General features: G+C 35.9%; 1 protein-coding gene across 2 annotated transcripts in view; it reads left to right on the forward strand.

Annotated features, from left to right (window-relative positions):
• The window catches only part of LOC111048706 (zwei Ig domain protein zig-8), a 439,994-nt gene that overhangs the window by 384,200 nt on the left and 30,349 nt on the right, over positions 1–25,445 (forward strand). For both annotated transcript variants that reach the window (XM_039425940.1, XM_039425941.1), the window contains exons 3-5: positions 2,592–2,794; positions 12,694–12,907; positions 23,601–23,778. In XM_039425940.1, coding sequence (XP_039281874.1) covers positions 2,592–2,794; positions 12,694–12,907; positions 23,601–23,778 — 595 coding nt within the window. The remainder of the gene's footprint in view (positions 1–2,591; positions 2,795–12,693; positions 12,908–23,600; positions 23,779–25,445) is intronic.

The following is a 25,445-nucleotide window of genomic DNA, read 5'->3' on the forward strand; positions in this document are numbered from 1 at the left end:
TATTACAACCACAAATATATCCTCTCCTCTGGAACAGAGCTTCTGTCCTTCAAAAATGTTTATTTTCAACATTGTCTTCATTTATAACCTATCAAAAAACATTATTATTGTTCCAAATTCTCATTCTGAAACTCATAAAAAAATTGTAAACACCCCTCACAGGATACTGAATCTTCACCCCCCAATATAGTTGATAGTCCAGCCTAGTTTTTACCCTTACTCTTCCAAAAACAGTAACATTAATACCAAAATTTGTTACCCTCCATATCCTCTCCTAATCACCAATAGGAACTCCTCCCCTTGAATATCGTTGAGAACTTGATGATACCACTTGACGGAAACCAAACTCATAGGGTAGATTTTTCTCTTTTGATGATCAACTTGAATATTTTTGAATTGATTCCTTGTTTTGTGTAATTTCCTTTTTCTTCTGCTTAGATATATGGGATATTGTTTTAATGCACAATACAGGAATACCTTTAGGGCATTCACTGTTTAAATAGTATTGATTTATTTTTGTAAAATTGTATTTCCTTTCTCTTTCTCAATAAAGTTGAAGTTCCAATTAATTTTTTTTACTCCTGACCCCTTACTAATAACTAAAATCCGTTATTTCCTGGTGTCAACTTCTTTCTGAACTTACAATTATGTGAAACTCTCATCACATCAGACTATTACTCCCCACTCTTTCGAAACCGGACGTCTTCGCCTTGATATGAACAATGTTAGAATTTATATTTCCCTCCAATTCTTATCCTTTGTGAAAAAATCCTCTCATGGTTAAATACCCTCCCTTGAGCTTATAATAGCTGTTACTTGTACTCACCCTACTCAAAAATAAATAATACTTCTGTATCAAAAACAACTACTACCCCCTCATGATCAACAATGAATAAATCTTCTCCCATTATATATTTTCCTCTTTCTAACACCACGAGTAGACTATATTACCATAACAATCCTTATTGAATAAGCGGAATCCTCTCTCATCTTCACTATTACACACTTGACATTCTCCAATACTATTCTCTCAACAGAACATGTTAATAATTGGGATTCACTCCAATATTCAATCAATATACCTCATAAATAACACCAATATCTCTTATTCAACCAATGCTGATAATACGGGTAATATGGAATAAACAATGGAAACTAAAAGGGAAACTGCCGGGGAATAATGGTTTTAATGGGAAGCATTGATGTTATTCGTAAGGAACGCTGACAGTTTGAAGGGAATATTGCAATAGATACTCCCACCATCATTCAAAAAGGGGTCACAGCGATTATTCCCCTCATGCACCGCGGTAACGATAATGAGATGACAGATTGCAATGGGATCTGGAGGTGTATGTGAGGATTCAAAAGTGAGATAAATTAGTGAAATTGGGATGTGTATGTGACCTGGAAACCTAGTTAGGATGCACTCTCGAGTATGGGCTACGGTACCCCAATATTATATCATTCCACCCATCACAATTGAAATTTCGACCACTCCAATAATGATTTTATCAATTATGCTTCGTTTTCCAATGGTCCAAAGAATTTTTATTGAATCTTTCCCAATTCGGTGCTGATACTTTCGTTTTCGTAAAAATCTTGTGTTTTCTACGAAAAGTTATTTTGATTGATTATTCTCAGGGAAGCTGTTGAATAGAACTTTTTAAATATGATTATAGATAGAACTCGTATTAGAAAAGTGATTGTGGAAAAAATACATGCAGTATAAAGTGGTGATATTTTGGTTTAAAGTGGTTTATTCCTAATATGTGCTCAATAAATATATTGCGATTGAGAACATTGGTTAATTGAAAAACGTTCGAAAATAAATTGTCATGAATAAATCATTACAATAAATATCATAAATTGTCATGATATTTTGTCACTCAACTCTAATATTGATTGTCAGTATGACAATGAAATCTCTGCTATTCCATTGATTAGCTTGCAATAGTCTGAATTTGTCACTAAACTATGATTGGCTGTAGCCATGACAATGGAGTCACTCCTATTTCATTCGTTAGCTTGTGATAGGCTGAGTTTGAAAGCAAATTATCCTGACAATCATGTCAGGATACCTCGATTTGAAAGATTCTAGATGCTCCTCGTAAGGATAAATAAATACCACGTGAGAACTCATCCAGCTTCTTGTAAAAACAATTGAAACTGTCATGCAATGAATCAACTGATTCCCAACATCATACGTAATAGAATTACAATCATTGTTCAAATTTTATCATTGTTCAATTTTTTACAATTGTTCAATCTCTTTATTTTGTGGAGATTATTTTCAAGTGTTTTCCAAAATGGATCACTCTAACTGGAGGATTGTAGATGCTCTCGTGAGATTGACTCATTGATTGACATTGTGATACTCTACCAGTTTTTTACTCGGTTTACAAACCTTATTGTACTCGATATTAATTTGTACTTGGGTAGAAAATTATAGTTCTCTGTAGTGAATTTATAGTACTATATCAATTCATCATTAATCATCAATTTTTAATCACTCATCATCAACAATTAATCATCAATATTACATGAATCATCAAGACAAACACCATTTTGTGATATATTTGTTTTTTGAGCAGGTGAAGACGGCACAGCTCGCCTGGACAGTCTGCTGAACGGACTGTGGGTGGACGGAACGTCCTCTGACGAGCTGACAACGAGCCTCCCCCTCGGGCCGAGGCCTTTCTTCGAGGAACCACAGCGATTTGTCAACCTCACCGCACAGGCTGGGGCGCTAGTGGTGCTGCACTGCAAGGTCAATGACCTCACCGACAGGACTTCGGTGAGTCAAATTAGTTACCAAGCTCATGTTACTTGAACTTTTGGAAAGTTATGTTTCATAACGTCTCGCAGTATACATACACAAAATGTCAGAAGTGCCCAAGTTAAGTGCAACAAGTAAGAACTTATATTGTGAGAAAATGGTTAATCATTCTGGAAAATCAATTCCAGTGTTTTTTTTTGGTGGAAAGTGTAATTATTACAATATTCAAGTACTGATGATTTTCAGCGTTCAAACTTGTTTCTTATCATGAGATTATTTTCATGGTTTCTATTGATAAAATAAGAAAAGATCTTCACAATGACAAGATTGTGTAGTTAGTTGTCCCACACGTTTTCAGGTAACTTTGACATTTCCTGAGCTGTATGGAGATTTTCCATGTCTGATTGAGCCGATGTTAAGAAATAAGGTATTCCAGAAGTTCCGAACTACTGAACTACTCAACTACTGAACTACTGAACTACTGAACCGATTGAATTGAGTTCTTGCATGAGAACGAATTATAAATTAACCGAAGATGGTTAAAGGCATATTTCCATTTATATTGATTGATCAATTTAAATTTTGATGGATGATACAAGTGTGAATGAATGCAACATGGTTTACGTTGGAAAGAATTCCGATGAAATCATCATTTCGCTCAGTGCATTCAACTCGCAGTGGCAACGTGTATGATTCTGGATCACAAAGAGGATCCAGCTCGATTCCAGCCAAGACCAATATTTTTGCTATGAATTTTCAACTGAATATGATTATTATGACATGAACGTTTGAAATTGGAAATTTGTGGCCAAAAATATCGACTTCGACTGGAATCGAGCCGCGTACCTCCTTAGATCCAGAATCATGCACGTTGCCACTGCGAGATGAATGAATTTGGGAAACCGATAATATTTTATAGGACTTTTCCATTATACCTGAGCTATGTAGCATGAATTAGAAATCATTCGTCATTTTTACTCATCCAGAAGCACTGGTTCACCTGCTCGTTCTTTTTGAATATCTATTATGAACAGTGCTATTGATTGTTCAATGGATTTCATTCAGATTCACTGTATTAATTATTTATTACTCAACCTTGAATTTCATTCCACTGTAGATACAATATTATCTTCCCCATCATCCACTCACAAGCTCATTACTCTTGCATGGATATTTGCAAAGAATCACCTCTCAAACTATAAGTTGAGTCTATGGAATTCGACGATTGACATTATTAGGAGTACATTTTTAGAATGTCTCAAGAATCTAGTAGCAACTCAGTCACTGTCACCTCAATCTCATCCCAAATTTACACCCATGGTGGCTGCCTAATATAGTTGTGACAGGATTCATATCCAGTGTACCAAAATAGACAATCAATCATAGAGTGAAAGCCAACTTGATTGATTGCGTGTGCTGCATCTCAAGTATATCGGTCTCTCTCTCTTCCACTCTGTCACTGTCTCTCTTCTCCACATCTTGTCTCAATCTCTCCTGTTCATATTCCTATCTTCATCCCCCCATCCCTATGTATCATGACTGCTTAGCATAGATTCCAGGCCTATCTAGGCGTATATGTTTTATCATTGATTAATTATGCAGCTTGACTCGTATCATAAACCAACGTTGTCGACTATCTACTTGGTACTCCAAGTCAAGTGTAATACGAGGATCTAGCAATAGAGCAGAAAATCAATACTATAAGTAGACATTATTCACCTGGATTACTTCCAGAAAGCAATAATATTTTTGGTTATTTGATGATTTCAGATTGTTTCTGAATAATGGTAGTGGAAAACAGTGTCAATTTAGTGTTCTATAGAGGCAAGCGTGATAAATAGAGGGAATGACCTAGCAACAACACTCGTTGTGCTCTTATCTAGTCATGTCTGATAACTTAAAAATATCAAATCAAATTACGTTGAATTTGATCACTATTTTCTGAATTTGAATTTTATAATGATTCATGGATAACTATCCTTCACGATTCAAATAATGAAGAATTGGAGAGAAAATTTTCTTTAACATGTCACGGCATATTTTCCAATAAAAACATCAACAGCATTAGTCAATGGAATCATGGAGAAACAGTAGCGTGAACTTATGTTATTGTTTCTCTATGATAGAATTTTAAAAGTATGCACCAACCTCTAAGTCTGTTATCTTTCAATTGCCGATAACAGCGCTTCTTCCACAGTCGATGAATTGAACCAGCCAAAACATAAAATATTTCTACAGACAATAATATTTTCTCAATATTATTGAAACATGAAGTTAACTCGGAATAAAATATACAGAATCATTCCATTCACCCATCCTATCGCCTTCCCTGATTGGCAAGTGAATGTCACGTCACAACTAGGAAGTGTGATGAAGGAAAGTTTATTGGAGGATATGATGTCGTGTCTCGGGTCGTGCCTGGAAGAATGTGTGCTGGGAGCTCTCATAGCGTTTCATGCTCACATTTGAAGAAAGGAGATGTTGCAGCCGAATCAAAATATTAGAAATATTTCATGTGAGCACTCTGATATCGGTGAATTGATATAAATCTGTATTACAAAAATTTTTCAACCTATTCCTGTCACCACCTCATGTCATGCGTAAGGCATAGTATGAAATTGTAAACATTAATTGAGCGATTCGAAGCAATTATCAAGTATGTACCTTTAAAAAATAAAAACATAAGTATTTATCAAGAATGAGATATAACCGAACCCATTACAATTCATTCCTAAGAAAATAGGCCAGAACGTGAAACTTGGCATTCCCAAACTGGGACAATTATTGTATAAAATGTAAAAAACTATGGAAAATGACTTTTGTCAAGAATGTTGGGCTCAAGTACAACATACAGAGCACAACTCCCAAACTACCAATAAACAGAACAAGTCCTTTTATAACCTCTAGAACAATCACCTATACTCTCGGCTACTATAAAAGTAAGTTATGGAACATGTTGTAGTTTGAAAAACTGGAATATTTTCAATTTTCCACCGAGCGACTTCCTGAAGTATGATTAGAATACACCTTGTTGAAGAGATATTTCCAATGGTGAGTGTGAGATGTACCTTGACAATGATAAGAGATGAGAGTGAGAGAGACAGAGTGATTGTGAGGTCTTTGTCGTGTGAGGGAGCTCGTTATCGTTGAATAGTCCCTGGAGGTAGCCAACACTCACCATTTAACTGTTATGCTGTCACGGCTCAATAGTCCAGAGTATCCTCCTGCTCCTTATCCCTCTTCTTCTTCTTCTTCTTCTTCTTCTTCTTCTTCTCCTCCGTCTTCTTCTTCTCTATCTTCTCCTCCTCCTCCTTCTCCTCCTCCTCCTCCTCCTCCTCTTCTTCTTCTTCTCTTCTTCTTCTTCTTCTTCTTCTTCTTCTTCTTCTTCTTCTTCTTCTTCTTCTTCGTCTTCTTCTCATCGTCTCCCTCCTCCTCCTTATCAACCTCCTTTTCCTACTCCTTCTCTCACTCCTCCTCCTCCTCAAATTGGGAATCTGATCATTTACAATGCTCATGTCCTCGAAAAACATTATCTTCTTATTTCCATCTTCCTCTTCAACTCCTCTTATCAATTATTATTCACAAACATTATATATATAAACATCTGTTTCTGTCCTTTCCTCTTTCCTTATCCCGTTATTCTCCTCCTCAATTTTCTTGTTCGACATCTCCTCCTCTCCCTTGCCCTTGCTGTTTTTCCTCTTTCATCTCCTCTTCTTATTCTCCTCCTCCTCTTTCTTTTCCACCTTTTCCTTCTTCGTTTCTCACGTTCTCCAACTTATCTTGAGTATCTTTCTCTTCTCATTCTCTGTGAGAAACTCTAACTCTCCTTCTACTCTTACATTTCTCTTCTCGACCATTCTCCCCACTTGTGATTTACCAATTTATTGGTTCTTCTCTCTTCCCTCATCGCTGTTCATCTGCTTCATCTCACACTGCTCTCATCTTGCTATTCCTCCACTTCTTCACATCTCTCTTACTGATGTATTCTTTGATCATCTCCACATCTTAATATTATTTCAACTTTCTTTCTTATCTTCATTCTAATATCTCTTCCATCAATGCCCCAGTAAGATCGATACTGATCCTCATCTATCCTCTTTTTATCTTCATTCTCAACTCCTATTTTCTCTTCCCTCATGCTCATACTTCCTCCTCATCCTCTTTCTTGTATTTCCACTTTTGTGTCGTTCTCCTCTAATCTCTTCTCCTTCACTGTTCCACTTCTTCTTCCTGCCTTTTCCTCCAACTCATCATCTGACCCAAGGGATACATACTCAGATCCAGCTCTCCACTATTATAGGTGGAGAAGCGGAGCTTCACTTCATTGAGATGGCTGCAGCTCAGCTCACAATGCAAATTGGGCACAAGTTTAGAGGGAGTTCCAATGACTACACTGAAATGAAGGTGCAGATTGTTGGAACGTATTGTAGATGAGAAGGAGAGAGATAAGAGGAGAATATGTGTTGAGAATGGAGAAAGAGAAAGGAGTGGAAGAATCATCTTGTGATGAAGATACCACATAACAAAAGGGAAGACTACAGAAGCATATTGATGCTGTTGGGAAGAGAGATATTGCATTGAAACATATTATAACTTAAAAGGTGGACAGACACAGTGCTAGAGACACCAGACAATAATGGAACATTCTGCCTATGAATATGTTCTACGAAAATCATAATTGGTGGAGAGAGGCAGTAGATTGGTTTGATTTTAAAACTTCTGTATTTTCCAATGTATATTCGATAACATTTCCAAAAATTAATATTTTCCAAAAGGACAATGAAACTTGATGTTAATGTACAAAAAAATGTGAAACTGTGTTACATTTCAAACAGAAGCGTTCCTAAAGAAAACTTGCACTATCAGTTGAAAAAGTAACAACAAACTAGAATGATAACATCGGAAAAGAATTACATTAAAGATGAGGAAATGAAGAAAAAACAAAGATTGAGGAGAAAAGGGAGAAGTATAAGGGGAGAGGGTCCAGAGAAAGGGAATAGATGGAAAAAATGGGTCATGACTGAAGAAGAATTAGGTTAAGAAGAAAATTATTGAACTGGTAGAGAATCAGGATTAGAATAAGAAGCAAGTAGTAGAGTAGAGAGTCGCCGGAGAGGGCGTCGGTGATGATTGGAGTGACGAGGGGTGGGGGAAGTGTACCGACGCAGTAGGCAAGATCTGGTTTGGCATTCGAATTTCAAAAAAAAAAAAACTTCTTATAGTCTATGTTACAAGTATCTCAACTATCAAATCAACAACTATTTTAGTTTCACAATTCGAATAGGCTAACAATAATAATTGTACCTGATAGACTGAAATAATAACTGAAAATTCAGTTGAAAAATAACTAAAATAATAACTGATAATTCTGAATAGGAGAAATAGGAGATCAAAGAAATGTGTATGATGTTAAATATTATCTACAACTGAAATAGTTGTTGATTTATTAGTTGATTAATTTTTATGATGATAATAATATTGTCTTCAACTAAAGTAGTGTTGTTGATTCAATAGTTGAGTTATCTGTAACTATAGACTATACATTTTTTTGAATTCGAATGCCAAACCAGGTCTTACCTACTGCGTCGCTTCATTTCCCCCACCACCACCTCCAACCACTCCGGCGGCGGTTTATGGTTGAATACAAAGCGCATGCGCCATAAAAATGGTGTGTCGCTCCTAATTGTTAGGTAGTGTAGCAGTACAAGTACATTATAATGTAAATACGTGGTCAGAAGTACCTGAACGAGTACATATTCAAATACTTGTATTAGCTGTCAAGCCACTCGATAACACAGTTCAGGATTCGGGATGTATTCGATATTAATGAAAACACTGAGTTGTTGTCAATAATAAGATAATATTCCATATTATCCTCGAACACACTTACACACTCCACAATATGAATCAATGGGGCCTCAACAGGAAAATCTCATTAATTAGTTAGGCTTTCCTCAATTTGCAATGGGCTTCTGCTACTGACCGCTCATCACAAAATTCATCAACAAACTATAGTGTGATCCACTTTGAACTATCAGCATTCGTTATTTATAACATAAATGCTTCTCATTCAAGCAGTCTGAATTGGGTTAACCATTATGAAATTACCAAGAAAATCTGAAAGGAATTCAATTACAACATACTGAGTGATGCACACGATGTTTATGAATAACATTTGGTCCCATGTTCACTTCCTTGGTAAGTGCATGGAGAAAAAATAGCATAAGTAGATATCCCATGGTATAGGGCGTTTATGACGCAACTTTTACTGTTATCTCAAGCTGATAGTCCACGTAGTTCTTTCCTGTGAAGCTTTATGACGCTGGTAGTCTCTCATACTGTGCCGTAGTCTCTCATACACTCTTACCCGGTAAAAACAGTAAAAATCGACAACAATCGACAGTAATCGGCTTGAGATAACAGTAAAAGTTGCGACATAAACGCCCTATACCATGGGATATCTACTTACGCTAATGTTTCTCTATGGTAAGTGCTACTCATATTCTGTTACGTAGTGCCTACTCTTATTCACTTTAAGCAACTCCTCAAAGTCCTTTCATTATGATTGCATAACATGTATGAAACTATAATATTATATTGGAAAATGCAAACTAACATCAATGAGATTTATTCAATTTTTCAGCGCTGATTGAATGATAAGGATGGATGTTATCCATATAAGGGATTCCAACATATTCATATATTGTACCGGATTCTCATATGACAACAGTCTGTATAATATATTAGTATAATATATCACTGAAATTAAATTAACAGTGTAATATATCACTGAAATTCAAGTCATCACCTGCGATTGTTTGAAATTGATTGTACCGAGTAGACAGTTCGATCTCTTCACCATATTATAATATTATATTGGAAAATGCAAACTAACATCAGTGAGATTTATTCAATTTTTCAGCGCTGATTGAATGATAAGGATGGATGTTATCCATATAAGGGATTCCAACAGTTTGAAGTGAACCTCATGATGGTGGTTCCAGTTTTGAAACTTGTAATTGTGTCATTCCAATACAGTCATAGAAATGATACCATTATCATGTACATTCAGTTATTTATATTCTTCTTCTTCTTCTTCTTACAAACAAGGATTAGGCTTTAACCTGTTCCAACTCACATCTAGCCAATTATTCAAATAAACATAAAAAATCCTATTATTGCCACCGCTTCCGTGGTCTGCCAACATCTCTTTTGCCTACTGGCTGATAAAAGGTCGCTCATGTTCAGACAACATTTTCTCCGTAAAAAGAGTGATGGAGAAAAAGAGAGGGTTTAATCTTGAAACGCATATGGCTTTCATTGAATTCGAAAAGGCTTTCGATAGAGTGAATAGAAGTATTATGTGGAAGATTTTGATTAAAAGAGGTTATCCTTTTCATCTCGTAAATGCTATAAGATCACTGTACCATGATACACAAATAATAATCAATACAGGTGATAAACGACTGGACGAAATGGTAGTCAACCAAGGAGTGAGACAAGGGTGTAGTTTATCACCCACTTTATTAAATATATATCTTGACCACATTTTCCAAAAATGGAAATGTAGAGTAGGTTTAGGAATAGAACTTGAAAAGAACGTTCACCTGAATGCATTGTTATTTGCTGATGATTTCTGGATAGTGCAGGACAATGAAAATGACCTCCAAATATCAGTCCATATCCTCAATGAAATAGGTCAAAAATATAATTTAGAAATATCAACTAAGAAAACAAAAATGATGGCATTCAGAGGCAAATATCCAGTCAGTACGCGAGGCAAATATCCAGTCAATATAGTAGTATGCGTCTATGGATACAATCAGGGAGTGGAGTTATAAAAGCTGTTTAATGATGACTCAAAAACAATATGATTGACCTTGTAGAATAAACCCAAATGATAGGAAATTATATTCAATATTATTTGATAAATTTGTTTATTCGTCCATGATATTCGAATCAAACTATATGAATGTAATTGTTGGAATACTTTGGAATGTAAATTGAATTGAACATTTAATCCAAGAAAAAACTTCAAGCTATAACTGGAAATATCACAGTTATTCGACACAGAAAAACGTGAGAATATCGTATTTGAATACCAACAAATAAGACTAAAGAATGCAACCAATACCAATACTCTCCATTATTCTATTCTTTGTTTGAAGAGCTTCAATATTATATAGATTATAATTCAATCTGTAATAATTCTATCTATAAATTTCAGCTCAATGAATCAATATTCAAATCCACATCACTCTTTAATGAGAAAACTTTAGCATATTGCACAGTAAATCGATGAACTAGTAGTTCCTAAATAATATCCTCCATCCATTTCATGGAAGCAATAATACTTCATCAAACGCTTCAAGCTAAAAACTGTAATTTGAGCTGTAGATTCAAGCTTCATTTTTATTAGGAATAAATCACATCACTTTTTTCATGGAGCAGCGTTAGCATATTGTGTTCAAACGCCAATAAAACAAAGGCAATGAGTCGTTCATCCACATGTTTATTGGTTTCTAGCTGTGAGTTTCTATGATGAGATTCACTTTATAATGTCAGCATCTGACATAAATAACATCTATGTTAGTCATCCAACCAATGCTGACAGTTTGCTTTGTAGGAACAGAGCCGGAGTTTTGACATTAATAGATCCGTGACATGAAATAGAATTATAGACATGAAATGGAGGCCAGTTCACTACCACAACTTTGTTCCCGCTCAATTAAACCCTCGAAACAACATTGCTCGCGATTGCAATTCGCTTAGCTCTTTGCCAATCAGCTTGTTGCTAGTTGTACAATAACCGATCATCTGTAACTTTGCCAACAAACAATATTATCGACGAAGGTATCGAACAACATGCTGTTATGCAGTCTGCCATTAACATGTTGTGACTATTCTGTTGAATTATGAGTGTTGACCTAGGAAGTGGGCCAACAATATGGTATTATGATTGTGTTGAGCTATGATTTTATTTAGGTATTTGGAGCTGGGTTTGATTCAGGTCAATTGGTACTATGAGATGTGAGCTAAGTTATAAAGTAGGCCAATAATAATATGTTGCAAAATTGGATGATGTTGAGAAATTTGTGATCTTCTCCTGAATTGTAAGGTATATGTGTCTTGGTCACAGCCATGTTGATTTGTTTGGATAGTCTAATGAGAATAAAAACACCTTCATTGTTCATTGTTTCAAGAACGTGAAAAGTAGATAATGGAATAATTATTCCATGTTCAAATCTTGATATCTTTCACCTCATATCTAGTAATCACAACGTTTGAAGAGAAGCTATATGTAGAAATGCAGTTATGAGCTGTTGGAAACTAAATATCTGAGAGGAATATCATTGAGTATTACTTTTTATTCCATCAAATAATTTATAGTATATTCCACTCAATATACAAATAAATTTCACTATTCCCTCCAATTAAGATGACTTCAAATTGGTACATGCACTTATTTATTCAGGAATTGGAATAATATTTTCAAATTGTTCAAGTTCCTCTAGCTTCTGTTCCAGGAATTTCTATCTAAGCATCTTAACTTACGTTATTATCAACCTACTTTTTTCATAATTTCATTCTGTTGTCTTTACTTGTGTGTATTCTATACTCAAATCAGTAATATTTTGGAATTTGAACCATAAGTATATAGAAACCTGACAATGAATAAAGTTTTCCTCAGCAGTTTCAATAAATAAGCTTCATCAATAATTCAAGTATGGTCTACAAGATTATACTTGGAAAGAGTTTGTGGGAACCTAACAAGGAAAAACCTTATCACTAGCAGTTCTACTATTCTTGGATTTCGTAACTCTAGCAGCCTGGAGAACAATTATTGAGAAATGTAACTCCTTGCAGCCGGGAAGAACGACTATTAACGTATTTATCCTTCATTTTTCGGACAGGTTTCGTGGCTCCGCAGACGCGGCGCCCGCCTGGACCTGGTGTCTGTGGGCCTGGAGGTCTACTCGAGTGACACTCGCTACTCGGTGCACTTCGACCAGCTCAACGACTGGCAGCTGCACCTCAAGCCGGCGGCTGAGCTGGACGATGGGCCCTATGAGTGCCAGGTCTCTTCACATCCGCCATTGGTGCACACTGTCTATCTCACCATTGTTGGTGAGTACAAGAACAACTGAACATTGGATATAAATACCTTTATTCTCACACATTCAATTTTTTTAGACAGAATGCATTCACTCACAGATATGAGCTTAGCAAGATGAGCCAACCTTGTGAGGGACTTACAACTCCTGAGTTGAGAGTCAACCATACAGGGCCATCCATTACTGTCATGCATCCCCAGCTATATGATATCCATATTCATTTGTTTATTTGTTAATATAATTATTACAAATCATATGAATATAATCAGAAAAGAGAAACAGGCATAGTCAAAACCAATTCTGTTCCCAAATTTCTATATATAATAGCATGTCCAGAAAAATAGGTTATCTTCTTACTGTGGAAAGTAAAGTTCAATTTCTGTTCAAAAATATATATAAGTTGAAAATTTTGAATTCAGAATGATTTAAACACCAAATCACAGTCAAATATTACACTTTATCACCGCACATAGAATAAATTGGGTTATTTCAGAAAATTTTGAAGCCAAAAATACAGACAACTTTTCACTAAGCACAGCTTTGTTCTTGTCCCATATGGCAGGTGCTCGACACTGTCATGATTCCCTAGCATAGCAACACTCAACGCTGGGAGAATACTCACTAAACTGTCTAGTGTTCTCCAAGACTAGGACTGGGATTCTCAAAGAAAGAATCATGCTTCAGCTCTCTCATGGTAAAGGCTATATTTATGGAGTATAGATAGCCTGCATTCTCACACCTTGGTGAGTCTGAATAGAGAAGGGGTGTCTCTCCTCTCCATGAGGCTGTGCACAAGGCTTCCATCAGCCTATTATAAAAATACCTAACTCGCTTCAGAAATATTTTGAACTGGATTTGAAAAATTGCAAATATCATGGATTTTTTCTGTCTTGGGCATACCGCTACAGAACAGGGTGCAAATAGCTTTATTCTGATCAGGTTGGTCTTTGAATTGCATTAATACTGTTGTTGAACCAGATGCATGAAGATGCATCAGATTGTAACATCAATTGATCGCGACTAAAAGGCTGAATCTTACCTTGATTTTGTCAAGGTAATTTTTCTGTCCTGATTGGAATCAACGTTCATCCGCTTCCGGTACACGACTCACAGCGGCCTTTATAAGCCTTGTGAATGAATGAGATACAAATATCGTCTATTTCTTATATACAATGAACTATCCAATAAATAAAATAGAGAGCTATTCCATTATAATACGTAATCTCACAATCATAGGAACTGAATATATCAGTGTTGTATAATTGAATAATATTGTTTTATTCAGGCTGCGCTAAAAGTCGATACGTTCACTTACGATCAGTTTATTCGTTTATTCATGTTACAAATGACATTGATAACATAACATTAGTAGATGGAAAATACTGAGGCGATTCTTGTGTTTTTTCTTTAAAATTGGAGTGATGACAGTCAAAAAGTAGGTTAGGCTGTATTATGTTTCTCCCAATCGTCCAATTTTCAGTGCAAATAATACAAGCCTAGTACAGGAGAGTAGGTCCAAGGAGCCCAAGGACACCAAGGAGCACTAGTTCATTATTCAAACTTCAATTTACTTGTCGAAATTTTGAATAATGAATTTTCATATTAGTAACTTTGAAAACACATTTTGCCATACAACTTTCTCATCCAAATGCATTCACCATTAATGGTAGATGAAAAATGTAAGGTCAAAATGAGCGAGACTCATCAATTATTCGCCAGTGCAAATGAAATAAATGAATTCCTCGAATCCAAAATGGAATAAAATGATCAACTACCAGCAAAACGGTTTGGCGAATTGTCAATGATTTTGTTAATGGATTACATATCCCACGCATCCCGTGTTCTCACCTGTATACGGCAGTGCCCTCTGAATCCTGTGAATGGAGGCTCTTCATCCTGAATACCCCCTCAATCAAGGGCAAACCCCCCTCAATACGGCCCAAACACCCCCTAAACCAGCCAAATTCACCTGAAATTCAGCCCGAATTCCCCCCTTAAGCCCACACGTGCTGAGAGATGACTGAGAACTCAGTTCAGTTGATTAATTCGACAGACGCAGCACCTGGTTCCTCTTCTTCTATCAGCTCCCTGGTTCATCACTGTCCTCTTCCAAAACTTCTTTCCTCTCTGACTCATTCTTCATCTTCTTTTTCTCTTCTTCTCCTTCAAGGATTCCCTTCCATGATATTTTCCCCTTCACCTTCTCTCTCACCACCATCATCCTCTTCTACTGAGACCTCATTTTCATCCATTCTCTATATTCGCATAGGCTATTTTTCATCTAATGTTGAAAGCTGAAATAAGTGGATTGTCTATCTATTTTTAGCTTCCCGATGTTATGCCCTTTGTGTTCTTCTTTTCCCCTTCCCCATCTTTTTCTATCGATTATACTATAATAATTCCTCTCCTAGCTTTCCTTGGAATATTTTATCTTTCTTCTTCATCCTGTATGTCTTTTGTGCTCTTCTTATTGCCGTATTTTAATGCTATTACTCAGTTGTTGATTCAATATTTCATCTTCAACGTTCTGTTTATTTATAGTTTTATCCGATTCTCCGCTTATATTTTCTGCTTCCACGTTCACCTTATACATTGACCTCATCAAGATAACGAACACTCCTCCAAGTTTCCTCTTATCCTCTAAGTTTTCGTTTCCTGCCCTGTTCCCTTTTCACTATTTTTCCCAAGCACTTTTGTCTGTTGATTTTCCGCTTCTTCTTCTACCATCACTCATTCTGTCCTTCTCCTGCTCTTTCTATTTTTCTTCATACCCTACTGTTTCCTCGCTCACTCGCTTTCTCTCTCTCGTATCCATCACCTTCCGCTCTTCTCCAGTTTCACCACCTCTTCCAGCCATTTTCTGTCTCTATTATATCCTCCTCCTCCTCCTCCTACGGCTCCGGTCCTCCTCCTCCTCCTACGACTCCGGTCCTCCTCCTCTTCCACATTCTCCTCCCATTCTTATCTCCGAATCAGCATCTCGAATTGCTCCCATTCAAGCCGTCACCCCCTGACTCGATTCACGAGACAGTCAGTCACTCATCTCCCAAACAACACGCCACGACGATATGTGCGTGCGTGCGCTTTTCAGAGACACTAATGTGTGTGGATTTTGACTTCACATGTTGTGACACACACATGCATGTATATTACACACATGCACTTGTTGTGACATACATATCCCCTCTCCGCTACTCATATACATAAATCTCTCCCACCCATATACGCATATATTCATAATACAGAGCTTCACCATACATATCAATATGGTGCACTTTGTTTGAATGAATCGTATAAATCTGAATGGGTAAATTGTCGACTCTTGGAGTGACAGTCGGATTTAGCATTCCACATCGTGCATCCACTTTCACGTTCCTAACCACAGTCGTCAACGCTTCAAAATCTTTCTCTCACTCTCTCCCTCTGTTCTTTCTTTCACTCTGTACCACTCTCTCACCATCCTCTACTTCCCCTCGAACTAACACCTGTTCCCTCTTGTTCTCCTGCTTCTGTTTCTTCTCTCTTCCTCTTCAACTCTTTTGAACTTTCTTAGCTTCTTCAATATCAAATCCTTGATATCTTCTTTTCCCTTGAATCATTCAAATCTTCCACATTATCTTGTTTGTCATTGTTCATATGTATTTTCCCTCTCTCACTCTTGTCTCAATCCATCTTTCTCTCGTTCCCACTCAGATTCCTATCCATTACTCTTCCACTCTCTCAATCTTTCTCCATCAAATTCTCTGTCACAGAGTGCTTTCAAATAGAACTCTTTTCCTCCCCATCTGCGCCTTATTATTGACATTAACCCCCTCCGTTCCCATTCTATCCCTAACCATCTTTCTCTTAATCCTGTTTCACATAGCTCTCATTCTCTAGAAATTCCTTTTCACTGTCAGAATGCGAGGTTTTGAGGAGATGCTTGGAAGCATGCATGTTATCTCCGATAATCGTATCATATCTGTCATATCAATGAGTCAGCTGATAAGTGATACAACTTTAAAAGTATTTGAGTGAGATACCAGTATAGTTCATATCCTACTATATTCTATCTACTGACAACGGATTTCGAAGGATGCTGTTTTTACTTAACTTGTTTTTGATCATGGTGAAATTAACACATTATACGTTGTTTTACACTTTACTACGTTGAAACACTTGCTATCTTGCAACACTCAGAATGAGTCTTTGAGTCATTTTCTATTGAGCTGTGGAGTATATCAAGATGTAAGAGAACGGTTCATTGCGACGTATGTATATAATGATGTGGACGATAGAGATAAGATTATAGTTTTACTTTCAAATTTCTCAAGGCAAAAAATATTAGATATTCATTCATACACTGTGAAACCGTTAAATAGAAGAGGATATGCTGTGGTTTGCCATAATTTATTGATGATTTTGCAATGTGCCATTTTTTAGCGTACAAGTAGCATCGTTATCTGATGATGCTATTGATCCTGGATCATTTATTCTGTTTGTTATACCTAGTCTTTATTGTGTTGATGTTACAAATTGTGCTTCTGTGATTATCAATTTTTCTTCCTAGTCTGCTATGTTTTTGATATTTTTGTAATTTATACATATATTTTGTACTTGTAATAGTGTGATATTGAGTGGGTATTATTGTAGTTGTTTGTGTGTATCTTATATTATTTTTCAGGTTTTTGAACTAAAATGAACTTTGATTTTACTGTTTGTTGAACCCTGCGATTTTAGTGTGAGAATTGACTCTGTCTTGTTTGAATTTGCTAACTTGTTGCTTAGTTGTCAAAATTGAAGCAATTTTCGTGCAGTTTCAATTTCATGTCGAAAAAGCCACTGTATTTGAAAATTGTACGAGCATTGACCTTTTTGCAGCTTTGGCTTTTCCACTGGAAGTTATGCTCAACGCTCGTGGAGGGGGAATAATTTTCAGTGAAAAGGCCACAGTTCGAATTGAGACGTAACTGGGAAAACATGTAACGGTGTGCCAGCCTCGGTCCTCTGATTGGGCCCATTTCCCATTCAGAGGGACAAATTGTTATGTTTCAGTTATCAGTAATTTTTATCTAGTTGAATAGGGGAACCAAATTTTATAGATTTAGTAGGAATAGAATCAGGAAATTATTTGTGCGTGTGAGTTCAAGTATAGTGAGTTTTATTAAAGCGTATGTGAGTGTTTCTGAAGAGTCCAACTTTGAATATTGTTAAAATGGTGAGTGCCGAACTTTTGTTGTTTTTCTTATTAGGCTCAAAATTTAGTTTCATAGAATGACCGAGGCCCAAAATTTAAATGCAGCAAGTTAGCAGGTTCCCAAAATGTGTAGATTGAAATAATTGAATATATTTTTTGTGAATCAATTGCTGAATCACTTTGTTCTGTTTGAAAATTTGACATCTTACCTGACTATTAATTCGTTCTACCTATTTAGAGTTCAATAAACCCGAAGTTGAATTTTATTAGTATTCTCCATTGAAGTTCCTGGCTCGTAGTTGCTAGTTGCTAAAATAGGTGACAATTAGTTAATGATGATAATCTGTGCATTTGAATGAACGAATCCACTAAAAGCTCCCAACCAATCAAGGATTCAAATAGAGATTTAATAGCATAATTTTAGTAAATATTATAGAAGAGAAGAAAAACCCCCCTGCGTTTACATTGGTGCGCAGCGGTGGTATAGACTGCAAATATGTCTATCAAACCACATGTATTTTTATATATTTCATATTTGGAAGATTAATAAATAGAGACTAATATGTCACCGGTTACAGAAATGATTTCTGGTGTGGTGTAGGGTTTAAAAATACCTCCACCGGTTACATACTTGTTATTGATGTTTGTGTGCAACTCTTTGTATAGGGCATGGCCCTTATGACAAATAAAGATTCCTACTACGTTGAAAAAAAAGATTCAATTGAATTCAATTTCTTCTTCAGAGATTGTGTCATTTCATAATATCGATGAATTTCTAGTTGTTCAGAAGAATTGTGCATGCTTTAGAAGTTCTAGAATCAATATAATATTAATCAAAGAGCTGTTGTATGTGAAGATTTAATTCCATTCACTTATTCTCTCCAAGAATCAATTTGAGGATTGGCGAGTAAAATGTTTCATTGTTATTATTATTGGTATGATATTGATCCACAATTGAACAGATTGTAAAATATGTGCAATTCTTCGCCTCTTTCCATGTTTTGAAAGATCCATTCTTATCTGGCTGGGAAAAAGGACAAAATGGAAAGAAGTGATAATTCAATTCAGTGATAATTCATGCTTTGACAATTCAGAGATAGGTAGGCGAAGGAGACATTCATATGAAGGTGAGAAGATATGTTTATGTGATAATGAAAGACTTGCATTGCAAAATGTTTTCATGGGATGAAGTTTGATCAGTGGCCTGTAAGGTTTATTTCACTTTGTAAAATTAAATGACACTCTATAGGCCCATCCCACTAGAGAAAATTGGCAAATTGAAAGCATTTCTAACCTCTTTTTAAAACCTTTCCGCTTGAAGAATCTAGAGTTTTACCTTGTGATGCATATAACATCTTGATACATGCATATAACATGTTGATTGATCCGTGTTGAATATAGTTGCCTGCCAAATGCGCACTCATTTAGTATATTCAATATAATACATCGTTGTACTTTAATGTGTCGTTGTGTATGTACATCGGTGTATATGTAACTATGTACACTAGTATAAATCAGTTTTACAGTAGCAGTGTTGAAAATTGCTAGAGATCTGAACACTCAAGTGCGATATCAACCGGATCCAACTTAATGCATCAGTGTACATCGGTAGAGTATGATATTATATATCAAAATACATGAGAGTGTAAATCAGTATAAATAAGTGTCTGTGATGCAAATCCTTCTCAACCTGAACATTCTACAACGATACCAGCCAAGACTCACTACTATAGATCGTCTGTTCATACAAAATGTTATACTGAATTCAAGTCGTCAAGAGTATCCACCTTCTTCAAACATGGTAGTGCTTACAGTTGATATACTGTGGTATAGACAGTTTGCTTTCATAATGGTAACTGTAGTCGTACTGAACCAAGTATAGACGTGAAAGCGCATTCCATAGGTGCTTTTATACTTTCGTTTCATGACCGTAGAATCTCTCTCCTCTTCTATTCTTCTTCTCCTTATTTTTCTTCTTTTTTTTCTCCTTCTTATTCTACTTCAATCCCTTTCCCTCTTCAAGATCATTCTCTGTCTTCTATGCCTTCTCTTATTGGTTTCTATTATTTTTATTTTTCCACCCATTATCCTTCTTTTCTTATGAATTTCAACCTCTCTACCATTCCACCTCTTGCTCATGGAAACTCCTTCTCTTATCCTATATTTCATCTTCATCGCCTTCATCCCCTTTCTCTTCCACTATTTTCTTCTCCCACACTCATCTCATACCTTCTCAATCACACCTCCTCTCTCTCTTCCTCTCCACAATCTGCTGCTTCTTCTTCTGATTGTCTTTATCTTCATACTCCTTTCTTACTAATTACTCCTTCATTTTTGCTTCCTCTCTAATCATTTCTTCTCCCCTGCTCCTTTCACTTGTTCTCATACCGCACTCCTCTCAATAGTTCTTTCCCACCTCTGCTTCACGACAGCCTTGTCTTCTCCTCAACTCCCACAACCCTTCTCTTTATCATCCACTATCTCCCTTCTCTTTTCTAAAACTATCCAAATTTTCTCCTCTTCTTCCGTCTCTTGTTTCCTCCTCCACTTCCCTCAATTGTTATTCTCCTCTGCTTCACCGCTACTCCTCCTCCTTCACTCCTCACATTTTTCCTCCACTAACCCTACTTATCAAGATTCCCTCCCTCCAACACCTTCCGTACCACTCTCTCTTCAACGTTTCATCATCCTTGTTCTCCTTCCTCCTTTGTTTTCCCCCTATTCCTTCTCACACACTCCTTCCTCACCACCCTCTCACCACCCTCTCTCAACCACCCACCCCTCCTGCTTGACGTCGTTTGCCCACGAGTACCAGCAATTGACGCTTTCAAAGTGCACTCCTAAACGATTGCTTTGTTGCGGAATGTAGAAGCATCCAACCAAAATGTATTCATCAACCGGCTAATAACTACTACAATGACGACTACCATGTATCATGTGTATTCCTGAGAGATGCACATACGATACATTCAATGACATACACATACACATTCATGTGATACTCGTATTTACAAGTATATAACTTCCTCCTGTACGTATATTATGATACTCATCACTCAGAATCTGCTCATACACACATTCAAAAATGTTCATCATGACACACTCAGTCTATATACCGCGAGAAGAAGAAGAAGAAGAAGAGAAGAAGAAGAAGAAGAAGAAGAAGAAGAAGAGAAGAAGAAGAAGAGAAGAAGAAGAAGAAGAAGAAGAAGAAGAAGAGAAGAAGAAGAAGAAGAGAAGAAGAAGAAGAAGAAGAAGAAGAAGAAGAAGAAGAAGAAGAAGAAGAAGAAGAAGAAGAAGAAGAGAAGAAGAAGAAGAAGAAGAAGAAGAAGTAGAAGAAGAAGAAGGAGGAGAGGGAAATTAGACTAATACGATTGCAAAGAAGAAGAAAAATGAAAAGAGTAGCGGAAAATGTAAACACAATTCAAGATATCAATCAATACTATCTAAATAATTCAATGATTGGTACGATTAAAATTCATCTACATCGATATGATATAACATCGTGTAACACTCATGTATAATATACTACAGAGATACACTGCCATGAATTCACATAGTACTTCTACATAGACATCGTACACTCATGTTATGTGTATTAGAGTCAATAGAAACAATATGTACGATGCACCCAATGTCCACCATACATAATGACTACTACTATCATATAAATCATGTATTCACAGGAATTATCATTGGTAACATTTTAACCACTGAATACCCAGTTATCCAAACCATTTGCGAATATGACACTAGCATTCTAAAATAGATGCAACTCCTGTAGAGGTATATGAGCTAATGAGTACTAAAATAGACTGCTTACCTACATCAAACATACATATGCACTCTGAAACGATATGAGTACACATGAGTACTCGAATATACACCGATGATGAACATGAGACACTTATGTTCACTACGATTCCAGGTACCCATGAGTACTCAGATACAAAACAAACACACATAATCCATTAGAGACACATATCAGACAATGACAGGTGACTGGAGTAGGATTCACTTTTAAATCTCAGCATTGGTTCGATTGAAAGCATCGATTCTATATATAAAGAATGCTGACAATTCGAAGTGAATGTCAGTATAGACTGACACAATATGTGAAATGATTTGTGATGCGATACAGCGGCAGCGTCTATGGAATAGATCTGATTCGTGTCCCAAACTGGAAATAGGAGAGCGGTGAGCGTCATGCATTGACAACAATAGGTTGAATCATCCATCTGTGATCAGTTGCTGAATTAACTTCGAGTGTTATCAGCTAAGGTGAGATTCACTTCAAAATGCCAGCGATTTTTGAACGGGTCTCGCTGATGTCATTTTTGAGAAATTCTGATAGATTGAAGTGAATTCCACTACATGAATGTATAGATAAATAGTCTAATAGTAGATCCAATAGAGAATGATAATAATAATTATTATTAGTATTATTGATAGACGATAGTACCAATGGAGTATGAAAATACCATATAACAGAGTGATGACTCCTGTTGCACCTATATCTCTATTTATATTACATTATTCAATCAGAATAAACAGTTTAGCAAAGCTATAGTCATTCTCTGATCTAATCAAGGTAGAACGCCTATTATCGAAACCTTTATTTCATCTACCTTGAATTCAACCGTGTTCAAATGATGTTATCCCTTTCAGACTAATGTCTTGAGCTTAGCCACGACATTGCGATGACTCAATTGGAACAGCCTTCAATAAACTGTGGTTAATTTTCATGAACGGTCATGCAAATAAACTTGAGAATATTCTTATCTTTCTGCCACGGTTACCAGGTCACTTCTTAATATATCTAATGGAACATTGAATCTGAAGATTTAATGGTTTATCAGATTAATTAAGTGACCTAGGAACCGGATCTATGTGTTGTGTTACATGATTTCCATATTGAATGAGACTATTGGAATTGTCACATATTGAAACTTATTTTGACAGTTTATAGTTTCTACACCACTGAGTATCGGTGGTGTAAAAGCTGTGATTAATTATTCAGAAGACACAATCAGACAAGCCTTTATTGGAAAAGACATCTCAGATTGGTTCTCGTGAAATTAATCACGATTAGAATTTAACCAGCTTTTGTGCAACCGGGCCTAACAATATCTAGTAGACTGGAAGCCACCAGCTAGGTCCTACGAGCAGAAGCTATAAGAAGTACGAATGCAGCCATATGATTGATTGTTGCTTGAATATATTGTTGTTCGCCATTGATCGAGACAAAACAATCCCACAGAGGGTGGGTGGATCATTTAGTAGTTTAGTTCCCAGCCAATGGCAGACGTGAACCTTGATAGGTCAAACAACGACCAATCATACGGCTGCTACCAGATTTCTAAGCTCTTAGTTCTGTAGAGATTGATAATGATTTTGCATCCAAAACTATATATATCTTTAAAAATGATTCAATTAGTCAATATTCTCATAATTCTATAATTTGAGTGTTGAATGTATTGAAGATGGATGATTATTGCTAATAACGGATTTTTTCTCTCTCTTATTACAGTTCCAGAGCTTGAGATCTTAGACGAAAGAGGCCAACCAACGAAAAACAAATTTTATAATTCGGGAAGCACCATTGAACTGAAATGTGTGATTTCAAAAGTACCACAGCCGACCCAGTTCATCATCTGGAACCATGGAACTAATATACTGAACTACGACATCACCAGAGGAGGAATCAGGTAAACTACATTTGTTTCATCAATTCGTTGAATTTCAAATGAAATATTATAATAATAATCTATCAGTGATATATTTGGATTTCAAGTGATACACATAATTATATTGGACATCTTCACATGATCAAACTTGTAACAAAGGATCACAAATACAGATTTGGGGTAGAGATTCGAATAATTTTGTACTACAGAACGGAGAGAGGTGATAGGTGAATTCAATCAGATTCAATATATACAATTTCAAAATCATTTTCTGAGTAATGATGACGTAGGTGGTATTCCCTTTATCAAATTCGTGAATTATTTATGAAAATCAGAACACTGTGAAATTACATTTCAATGTTTTGTCGAATCAGTTATTGATAATAATAAGTCAAGAACGTACCGCAATTTTCTGCAATGTGGAATAATATCAGAAATAACAAAGGAAGTATAAATTCGCTAATAAGTCTTTGAATTGTTTCTGATTGTGTATCAAATATATTCTGAATCCAAAATCAGAGATAGAGATAGATTGGACTTGATTCAAAATCGGATGCAACTTCCTCTGAAAATTATTATTATCTCAACGTTATTTTTTCACCTCTCATCAATGTTTTTGAGGATAATATATAAACCTTCCAAGATGGATTGATAAGCAGACATATAATTGGACCAGATACCAGGTTATCTGGTTCTTCTTTATTTCTAGTTCAGCTTCTATTGAACAAACACAGGTAGTAAATTATAATATTATAACAACAATGATTATTTCTTTTTTGCTATGATTATAATACATACATTACTATAGAGCTATTGGGTGGAGAGAAAAAGTGCATCTATTCTGTTACTACTTCAAGATTGGAATAAATCAACTTCCACCTCCTGTTAGTGAATATTCCGTATATTCAAAAATGTGTGCAGTGACCGAATAGAATAAATTGGAAATGTCGTTCTGGATAATTATTATTGAAGCTTCACTTGAACTTATCGAGCATTCGGAATCAAATTAACAGCGTCACTTCAAAAACTGAATAAAATGCAATAATTGAAACAAGAAATCGCATTCGAACTTGTCAAATGCAACAATTTCATCATGCTGTCGATCCAATCACTTTTTACTTGTTTTTCAATAGATTTGCATTATAATAATCCGTCAACAGGAACCTTCAGCATTCTACCTGCTTTGATAACTTTTCCAAAAATAGCACTGACCTGGAAAAATTGTAATTTTTCCAGATGTGATACTATAATTTGATTCTCCCATTTCGCAGAATATATTGAGAGGTTCCATACATTCAAATATTACAGGAATATGACAGTATATTGACAAGTGGCACATCAAAGATTTCATTGCAATAGGAATACTTTTCAATGAATATTAACTGTGGAACTCTTTAAATAATGGAAAATGGAATAGTACCTCACTTTTTCGTAGAATCTAGAAAAATTGAACTGGATTACCAGGTAGTAAAGAAATGAAAGGAAAATTCCATAGTACAGTATTATGAATATGTCAATACTTTATTGGAAGTATTCTCCGTTCCTGTAAAAAAGCGCGTGATGTTTAGCGTGAACTTTCAACAAAATTATTGAGGGAAAAAGATAGTAGTAAGCAAAATCTCTTCCACGAGCGTCTTTCACTGGAACTTAATAATATGGGTAATATGGAATTTGCTCGTTAGCTCTGG

The sequence above is a fragment of the Nilaparvata lugens genome, chromosome 4 (genome assembly GCF_014356525.2).
Source record: "Nilaparvata lugens isolate BPH chromosome 4, ASM1435652v1, whole genome shotgun sequence".
Classification (NCBI taxonomy): Eukaryota; Metazoa; Arthropoda; class Insecta; order Hemiptera; family Delphacidae; genus Nilaparvata; species Nilaparvata lugens.